The following is a 10,563-nucleotide window of genomic DNA, read 5'->3' as shown; positions in this document are numbered from 1 at the left end:
TTCACAGAAATTAGCAGTTTTAATTATTGAATATGAAATTCGGAGTTAGGAGAAGACATAGAGATTGCCTGTTGAAATCCCCTCATTTTATTATCCCCTCTGCTTGATATACTTCATCTCACAGGTCTTAGGAAGAAGACTAGTCCTTTGTTCTGCAATCGCTAACTGATCAGCTTGCCTCTCTAGCCTTAGTAGCCACCACTGTCCCCTCGCTCCCCTAATAGAGGACTTCTCTTCAGTTCTTCAAATATATCATGTCCTTTTCTTTCTATAGCATCTTGTTACATGTTGTTACCTGCCACTTGGACCACTTCTGCTCTGACACTTCTTCAGAGATTCCTATACCCAACCTTTCCCCCAGTCCTTACAGACTAAAAGGAGTCCCACTGCTGTTTTTTCCCCCATATTTACTTTTTGTTCAGAATCCATATTTCTGTTTGTATATTTGTGTCATTGTTTGATTGACGTCTTTTTCTTAGGTAGATTGTAATCTCTGAGGGCAGACCAGCCACATTGCTTGTGCATAAGAGGCACTTAATATTTGCTGAATGAATGACACCTGACTTATCCCTATTTCTATTACACAGTAACATTTTTTTTTAATCTTTGAACCCTTCTTTACCATGTACTTTATCTAATTTACCCACCTATCTGTTGATGTGGTAATAGCTGGAAAGAAATAGAATTTCAACTTAGTTATTCTTGGTTTGTAAATTCACACTGTTTAAGAAAAAAACCCACCAATTTTTTTTTATTCAGATGTGCATACAATGTTGGGTCATTTCTCCCCCCTCCCCCCAGCCCCTCCCTTACCACCCATCCCGCCCCCACCCCCGTCCCCCCACCTTCTCGATACCCAGCAGAAACTATTTTGCCCATATCTCTAGATTTGTTGAAGAGAGAGTATAAACAATAATAGGAAGGAACAAGGGTTTATGCTAGTTGAGATAAGGATAGCTATACAGGGAGTTGACTCACATTGATTTCCTGTGCATGTGTGTTACCTTCTAGGTTAATTCTTGATCTAACCTTTTCTCTAGTTCCTGGTCCCCTTCTCCTGTTGGCCTCAGTTGCTTTTAAGGTATCTGCTTTAGTTTCTCTGTGTTGAGGGCAACAAATGTTACCTAGGTTTTTAGGTGTCTTACCTATCCTCATATCTCCCTTGTGTGCTCTCGCTTTTGTCATGGGCTCAAAGTCCAATCCCCTTGTTGTGTTTGCCCTTGATCTAATGTCCGCATATGAGGGAGAATATACGATTTTTGGTCTTTTGGGCCAGGCTAATCTCACTCAGAATGATATTCTTCAATTCCATCCATTTACCAGCAAATGATAACATTTCATCTTCTTCATGGCTATATAAAATTCCATTGTGTATAAGTACCACATATTCTTGATCCATTCATCAGTAGTGGGGCATCTTGGCTGTTTCCATAACTTGGCTATTATGACTAGTGCTGCAATAAACATGGGTGTGCAGGTGCCTCTGGAGTAACCTGTGTCACAGTCTTTTGGGTATATCCCTAAGAGTGGTATTGCTGGATCAAATTGTAGGTCAATGTTTAGCTTTTTAAGTAGCTTCCAAATTTTTTTCCAGAGCGGTTGTACTAGTTTACATTCCCACCAACAGTGTAAGAGGGTTCCTTTTTCCCCTGCATCCTCACCAACACCTGTTGTTGGTGGTGTTGCTAATGATGGCTATTCTAACAGGGGTGAGGTGGAATCTTAGTGTGGTTTTAATTTGCATTTCCTTTATTGCTAGAGATGGTGAGCATTTTTTTTCATGTGTTTTTTTGGCCATTTGAATTTCTTCTTTTGAGAAAGTTCTGTTTAGTTCACTTGCCCATTTCTTTATTGGTTCATTAATTTTGGGAGAATTTAGAATTTAGTTTAATTAGAATTAATTTTGGGAGAATATGAGTTCCCTATATATTCTGGTTATCAGTCCTTTGTCTGATGTGTAGCTGGCAAATATTTTCTCCCACTCTGTGGGTGTTCTCTTCAGTTTAGAGACCATTTCTTTTGTTGAGCAGAAGCTTTTTAGTTTTATGAAGTCCCATTTATCTATGCTATCTCTTAGTTGCTGTGCTGCTGGGAAAGTTCTTACCTATACCTATTAATTCCAGAGTATTTCATACTCTTTCCTGTATCAACTTTAGAGTTTGGGGTCTGATATTAAGATCCTTGATCCATTTTGAGTTAATATTGGTATAGGGTGATACACATGGATCTAGTTTCAGTTTTTTGCAGACTGCTAACCAGTTTTCCCAGCAGTTTTTGTTGAAGAGGCTGTCTTTTCTCCATCGTATGTTTTTAGCGACTTTGTCAGAGACAAGTTGGTTAAAGTTGTGTGACTTCATATCTGGGTCCTCTATTCTGTTCCACTGGTCTTCATGTCTGTTTTTGTGCCCGTACCATGCTGTTTTTATTGTTATTGCTTTGTAATATAGCTTGAAGTCGGGTATCGTGATACCTCCAATGTTGTTCTTTTGACTGAGTATTGCCTTTTGTGTTTCCATATAAATTTAATGGTAGATTTTTCATTCTCATTAATGAATGTCATTGGAATTTTGATGGGAATTGCATTAAACATGTAGATTACTTTTGGGGAGGATAGCCATTTTTACTACGTTGATTCTACCAATCCATGAACATGGGAGATCTCTCCACTTTCTATAGTCTTCCTCAATCTCTTTCTTCAGAAGTTTATAGTTTTCCTTGCAGAGGTCGTTCATATCCTTTGTTAAGTTTACACCTAGGTATTTGATTTTTTTTGAGGCTATTGTAAATGGAATTGTTTTCATATATTCTTTTTCAGTTTGTTCATTATTAGTGTATAGAAATGCTAATGATTTTTCTATGTTGATTTTATATCCTGCTACCTTGCTATAGCTATTGATGGTGTCTAGGAGCTTTTGAGTAGAGTTTTTTTGGGTCTTTAAGGCATAGGATCATATCGTCTGCAAATTGGGATATTTTGATAGTTTCTTTACCTATTTGTATTCCTTTTATTCCTTCTTCTTGCCTAATTGCTCTGGCTAGGAATTCTAATACTATGTTGAACAAGAGTGGAGATAGTGGGCATCCTTGTCTGGTTCCTGATTTTAGAGGGAATGGTTTCAGTTTTTCTCCATTAAGTATAATGCTGGCTGTAGGTTTGTCATATATAGCTTTTATAATGTTGAGGTACATTCCTTCTATTCCTAGTTTTCTTAGAGCTTTTATCATGAAAGAGTGTTGGATCTTATGAAAGGCTTTTTCTGCGTCTGTTGAGATGATCAAGTGGTCTTTGTCTTTGCTTCTGTTAATGTGGTTTATTACATTTATTGATTTTCATATGTTGAACCACCCCTGCATTCCTGGGATGAAGCCTACTTGGTCGTGGTGAATGATCTTTTTGATGTGTTGTTGAATTTTTTTTTGCAGGTTTTAAAAAAATCAGCCTATTTGCTTTTCATTGTTATAAGGGTTCTTTATATATTCTAGGTACTAATCCCTTATAAGATACATTGTATGAAAATGTTTTCTCCCAGTGTTTGTTGTCTTAAATTTTGGTGAAGGCTAACATCAGTTTTTTTCCTTTATCACTTATTCTTTTGGTGTCAGATCTAAGAAACTATGGCTTGGGCTAGTGGAATGGCTCAAGTGGTAGAGTGCCTACCTAGCAAGTGTGAGGCCCTGACTTCAAACCCCAGTACCACCAAAAAAAAAAAAAAAAAAACCAAAAAAAAAAAAAAAAGAACGAAGGAAAAGAAACTATGGCTTTGTCTAAGGTCAGGTAGATTTATTTTAATAAATTACAATTTTCATAAAATAATAACCTCATATCAATATTTACACTTCAAAAAATAACATATGGAGTACATAGTATGTATATAACATTAGGTTGGGTGTAGACATAATTTCTACCCTCAATATATCATAGGTCTAGAAATTAAATAAATTAAGAATGCACATAAAAATTTGAATGAAGCTGGTGACAGTGGCTCACACCTGTAATTCTAGCTGCTTAAGAGGGAGAGATCAGGTGGATCACAGTTAGAAGCCAGTCCTGGGCATTTACCTTCATTCTTGCCAAAATGATACTGCTGCTTTAAAATTGTTTCCAATCTGATGATTGAAAATTATATCTTCATTTTTTAAAGTTGCATTTGTATGACATCTGAATGTTGTGCATCATTTCTTTGTTGCCATTTGTTATTTGTTTTCTATGAATTGCTCTAATTTGCCCATTTTTCTTATGAAATTCAGTATGCTTTTAATATTGATTTGTAAGAATTTTCTGAAATATATTTTACATGAGTACTTTATTTTGAATACTGCCAGTGTATATCTTCCTTGTCTGTTATCTTTGCTTATAGTTTCTTGTGGAATGGAGAGTTTTCATTTTGTGATAGTGTCAGTCTTTCCCTTTATGTTTTCTGTAGTATTTTGTTTAGAAGTACTTCTCGCTCAAGAGTTAGGGCGATGCCTAGAAAGCGGAAGACCCTGAGTTCAAACTCAGTACTGCAAAAAGAATATAAGAGAGGGGAAGAAAGAGAACTTTTCCATGTATAGCCCATTCTTTTCTCATTGATTTTTGAAGCCCCTTTTATATTAATCTGAATTTCCACATATGTGCAGAACTACTTCTAGACACTGTTATTTCTGGGGTGTGTGTGTGTGTGTGTTGTGTGTGTGTGTGTGTGTGTGTGTGTGTGTGTGTGTGTGTGTGTGTGTGTTTTAATTTCTTTACCAATAGTGTACTTCCAGTTCCCGCACTTTATCAGGTTTTTCGAGATCTGACGGGATCAAAACAGTGTTCTTCATCTAATTCCTTTTGTACAGCTATTCTTGCTCTTTTTATTTGATTTCTCCCCTCTTACCTCTCACCGTTATTTCTTAGTGTTGTGTAACCTTATGATACTTTCTTCCAGTTTGTGGCTGTTAAGTTGTATGTGAACTAGAAAAGTAGGTAATAGATGACTGGTATTTTAGATAAAATAGTTTCTAAAGTAAGGAAGTGAAGACTTTGTAGAAGACCAGTTTATGGGTGGAATGCTTATGCTTATATACATGAAGTTTATCATGTATGTTTTAGTTCCTCAGGCCTGGATAGTTCTTGATAACATTTTATGTAGTCAATGACGCTGAATATGCAATGTCTATATAAACCTTAATGTATATTAAAATTATTTTAAGAATATAAAGTTTAAATCACTTTCTGGACCTTTTACTATCACTTTAGTAAAAATTGCTAATAAAAAGCAAAATAAATATGACCAACTCCATGTTTTGCTTTTAGGTTTTCTTTCTTGACAACATGGAATAAAATAAAAGTGAAAAAAGTAGATAGTGAAGTAAAATAATGTGGTATTCTTATTTTAAATCACTTACATCTAGATGCTATTGTAGGTGCAGCACTTGTTACCACAGAGTTTCCTTAACTCAAGGTCTTTTTTTTAAATAGAAGCTGGGATCTGCTTTATGCTTTGAAAAAGTAATTCTCAGTATCCTTGAGCAGCCATAGCCTTTATTGTACCTAGATTGCTAAATTTACATGAGGAACTTAACATGGTCAACCCTGTTTTTCTGCAAAATCAGTAGAATAATACTGCATTATGTGCACAGACCTAAGGCACACAAAATAAAGATATATTTTTTGTGCAATGTTTGATTTACATTTGTGTTATTCAAATTAAATGAGTAGATTTGACATCCTTTTTAGAACTTTATTTTAGGCTTTTGTTTTCTTTAAAATACTTCTAGTGCTATGAATTTGCATGTTATGTGTGCATTGCATATTGCTTAGGAAATGCCATTTCCTTTATTCTTAGATAAGTGGATTGTCTTAGTGTAATAATAATGCACTAAGATTGAGGAATCCGGGGACAGACAGAAAGGACAGACAGAATGGAGTCTGTCCTCTTTCTACACATCTCAAGTATAAAATACCCTAGAGATCCAGAAATGGGACAATTCTGTATTATGGGTAGCCTCTGGAGAGTCTGGTGAGATCTCATTTGGTGCAGAAACAAACCCCTTTAGCCTTTGGGCTTTTGAAGCTATACACATTTCATACTGTTAGTAGATTCAGTAGCTTCATATGCTGCATGTCAAAACTTACAACTTAGACCTGGCCTGCAGAAACAGATTCATTGGCCCACATGGTGTTTTAAAAATATCTGATTTATGGTGAAAAATTGGAAGTTCTGACAAGCTGGGTCTCATATCACTGCATGGCAGCATCCAAGTGGGCATGTGCTTTCTAGTTTGCCAGTCCATATCCCGAGGGTGTCAGTTACCAAGTATCACCACACTTGCACAGTAGTCATCTTACTCAGTTCATTTATGTTACCTATTAAGCTTCTGAAGCTTTGCAATATCTGATTTTCACTCACCAATACACACTTCTTTCTCTGTGTCTGATGTAACTAAAGTAAAAATGAGTAGATAGGAATTTAACATAGAACAAAATCAACTTATTTTTTCCAGAAGTATACCACACATTCATGTCTTCATAGTCTTCTGTTGTATTTTTTTCCTTTTGCAAAATATTTTACTCTTTTGTTAAATGACAGACACTTTGAATTAATTAATTACCTCTGTTTACAAAAGTTTCTTTTCTAACGTTTTAGAATAATTCTTTTCTCCACATGATAAATTTTTTAATGGAAGTACTTTAGAGTCATTCAATTAAAGGGTTGTATTCCTGTGAAGAAGCTTTTTGATAACTCTCTTCTTAGTATGGTTCACAATACAGTTTTTCAATGAAATACCTACATGCTTATTACTTTTTAAACTGAGAAAGTAGGAACATCAATTTTTACTTTCCAAATTTTCCAAATTGACCTTCTGCATTAAATTTGATTATTGTTTTTCTTACCTTTCAGTTACAGATGAGGATACAGTAAAGAGGTGTTCTGCCAAGTTTGAAGAAAAATTTTTCCAAACCTGTGAGAAGGAACTTGCCAAAATCAATATATTTTATTCAGGTGAGTAGTCATAAGAGACCATTTCTGCTGCTAAGCTAGGAAAAATTCTATAATGTCATTGTTTAAACTTCTGATCAACAATGAGAGTTGCTTTCGTTGCTATACTACACTAAACGCATATTTAGCTAGAATAGGAGCATACCTGGTGTTAAAGTTTCATATGGTCCTTATCTAAAGTTGAACTACATAGTTTCAGATTATAATTTAGATCAATTTTATGCCTTTCCATGGCCTAGAACACTCATACCTGTATCTCACCAGAGCCGTGATCTCCAGAGCGGTATCTACAGCATGCCATTGGAAGATGAGAAGAAAACAGTAGAACTTCTTTTTATTTATTTGTGTCTAACCATATTAAACTTTGTTTTTTATATCTCTGTATTATAATGTCCATAAATAGATCAGTAAAGCAATGTCTTTATGATGAAAAATATTTTAAAACTCTGCTCTAAAGCACTGCACCATGGTTCCTGTGAAACCTAGTTGATAATAACATGGTTTCATGAGCACAGAATCAAAACAAAGTGATTCATAAGGATGCTTCTTTGCATTGCTAATATAGACATAATAATGTTTTAACTTCTTCATAATAATCATTGGGATTTTAGTGGGGCTTTTCATGGAGTGTTGGAAGAGAAAATTTTATGCACTCAGTCCTATCTCCTGAACAGAATGCTTCCTCTGGTATTCTGGATGACAATTGGCAGGAAATAGCAGTGGTTTGAGAGTTTTCTGTGAGTTTGGTGTTTTGAGGTTGCATTCTAATTAAAAAGAGGCAAAAAGGGATGTGTTTCGAAACTATTTGTTGCAAGTATACTGTTCTTACTTAGCATATCTGATTACTTGGTGTGCATGTTTGGAGGTGATTAGATATTATGGAGAGTCAAAAGTCACTCATTCGAAGGTACCATCTTGTTTGAAAGAGGCTTTACTGAGTCAGCTGTTATTAGGTACATGTAGCTGTCTTGGAAATGACTCATCTATCATGAGGGAGAGGTTAGGGAAAGAAGGAAAGACTTAAATAATTTCTTTCACATCATGTAGGTCTTTTAAAAATTTTTATTCATTTATTTACACGTGCATACATTGTTTGGCCCGCGCCCCCCCCCCGCTTCCAGGCAGAACCTGTTCTGCCCTTATCTCTAATTTTGTTGAAGAGAAGACATAAGCAACAATACGAAAGACAAAGCGTTTTTTACTACTTGAGATAAGAATAGCTATACAGAGAGATTCCTAGCATTGCTTCTATGCACAAGTGTGTTACAACCCAAGTTGATTCATCTCTACCTGATCTTTTCACTAGTTCCCGATTACCTTCCCATATTGACCTCTTGTCACTTTAAGCTTTCTGTATTAATTAGCTCCTCTGTAGTAGGGACATCAAAGACTTTCATGTTTTGGGTTTCCTACCTATCCCCATAACTCTCATATGTGCTCTCTCCTTAGCCTGTAACCCAAGGCCAACCACATTGCAGTATTTGCCCTAGATCTAAAGTCCGCATATGAGGGAGAACAAATGATTTGTGGTGTTCTGAGCCTGGCTAACCTCGCACAGGATGATGTTCTCCAGTTCCATCCATTTACTTGCAAATGATAGAGTTCATTTTTCTTCATGGCTGAGTAAAATTCCATTGTGCATAAATACCACATTTTCTTAATCCATTCGTCAGTAGTGGGGCATCTTGACTGTTTCCATAACTTGGCTATTGTGAATAGGGCCGCAATAAATATGGGTGTGCAGGTGCCTGTGGAGTAACCTGTGTCGCATTCCTTTGGCTATATCCCCAGGAGTGGGATTGCTGGACCATATGGCAGATCTGTGTTTAGATTTTTAAGAAGCCTCCATATTTTTTTCCAGGGTGTTTGTACTAGCTTGCATTCCCACCAGCAGTGTACAAGGGTTCCTTTTTCCCCACATCCTCACCAACACCTGCTGTTGTTGGTGTTTTTGATGATAGCTTTCCTGACAGGGGTGAGGTGAAATCTTAGTGTGGTTTTGATTTGCATTTCCTTTATGGAAAGAGATGGTGAGCATTTTTTCTATGTGTTTTTTTGAAACTTGAATTTCTTCTCTTGAGAAAGTTCTGTTTAGTTCATTTGCCCATTTCTTTATTGGTTCGTTGATTTTGGGAGAATTTAGTTTTAAAGTTCCCTGTATATTCTTGTTATCAGTCCTTTGTCTGTTGTATAGCTGGCATATATTTTCTCCCACTCTGTGGGTGGTCTCTTCAGTTTAGAGACCATTTCTTTCGTTGTACAGAAGCTTTTTAGTTTTATGAAGTCCCATTTGTCCATTCTTTCTCTTAGTTGCTGGGCTGCAGGGGTTCTATTGAAGAAGTTCTTACCTATACCTATTACTTCCAGAGTTTTTCTGCTGCTTCCTGTACTAACTTCAGAGTTTCAGGTCTGATATTAAGGTCCTTGATCCATTTTGAGTTGATACTTATACAGGGTGACAAACATGGATCTAGTTTCAGTTTCTTGTAGATGGAAAACCACTTTTCCCAGCAACATTTGTTGAAGATGCTGTCTTTTCTCCATCATATATTTTTGGCACCTTTGCCAAAAATAAGGTGGGCATAGCTGTGTGGATTCATACCCGGGTTCTCTATTCTGTTCCACTGGTCTTTATGTCTGTTTTTGTACCAGTGCCATGCTGTTTTTATTGCTGTTGCTTTGTAATATAGTTTGAAGTTGGGTATTGTGATACCTCCGGCATTGCTCTTTTTGCTGAATATTGCCTTGGCTATTCACGGTCTCTTGTGTTTCCAAATGAATTTTAGGGTAGATTTTTAAATCTCTGTGATGAATGTCATTGGGATTTTGATGGGAATTGCATTGAACATGTAGATTGCTTTTGGTAGTATAGCCATTTTTACTATGTTGATTCTACCAATCCATGAGCACAGAAGATCTTTCCACCTTCTCTAGTCTTCCTCAGTCTCTTTCTTCAGGGGTTTGTAGTTCTCTTTGCAGAGGTCATTCACATCCTTTGTTAAGTTTACTCCTAAGTATTTGATTTTTTTTTGAGGCTATTGTAAGTGTAATTGTTTCCATATATTCTTTCTCAGTTTGTTATTGATGTATAGAAAAGATAATGATTTTTGTAAGTTGATTTTGTATCCTGCCACCTTGCTGTAGCTGTTTATGGTGTGTAGGAGTTTTTGGGTAGAGTTTTTTTGATCTTTAAGGTACAGGATCATGTCATCTGCAAATAGGGATATTTAGACAGTTCCTTTAACTATTTGTATTCCTTTTATTTCTTCTTCTTGCCTAATTGCTCTGGCTAGGAATTCAAGGACTATGTTGAATGGAAGTGGGGATAGTGGGCACTCTTTTCTCATTCCTGATTTTAGGGGAAATGGTTTCAGTTTTTCTCCATTAAGTATGATGCTGGCTGTAGGTTTGTCATACATAGCCTTTACAATGTTGAGGTACTTTCCTTCTGTTCCTAGTTTTCTTAGAACTTTTATCATGAAGTGGTATTGGATGTTATCTATGGCTTTTTCTGCATTTATTGAGATGATCAAGTGGTTTTTGTCTTTGTTTCTATGATTGTGCTGTATTACATTTATAGATTTGCATGTGTTGA

At 36.1% G+C, this 10,563-nt stretch overlaps 1 protein-coding gene across 1 annotated transcript in view; it reads left to right on the top strand.

The window, feature by feature from the left end:
- Xpr1 (xenotropic and polytropic retrovirus receptor 1) overlaps positions 1-10,563 on the top strand; it is a 172,434-nt gene that overhangs the window by 76,943 nt on the left and 84,928 nt on the right. The window contains exon 3 of the mRNA XM_020165078.2: positions 6,870-6,971. Within this exon, the coding sequence (XP_020020667.2) occupies positions 6,870-6,971 (102 nt within the window). The remainder of the gene's footprint in view (positions 1-6,869; positions 6,972-10,563) is intronic.

The sequence above is a fragment of the Castor canadensis genome, chromosome 11 (genome assembly GCF_047511655.1).
Source record: "Castor canadensis chromosome 11, mCasCan1.hap1v2, whole genome shotgun sequence".
NCBI classification, from domain to species: domain Eukaryota; kingdom Metazoa; phylum Chordata; class Mammalia; order Rodentia; family Castoridae; genus Castor; species Castor canadensis.
This window is presented reverse-complemented; position numbering and strand designations above follow the sequence as displayed.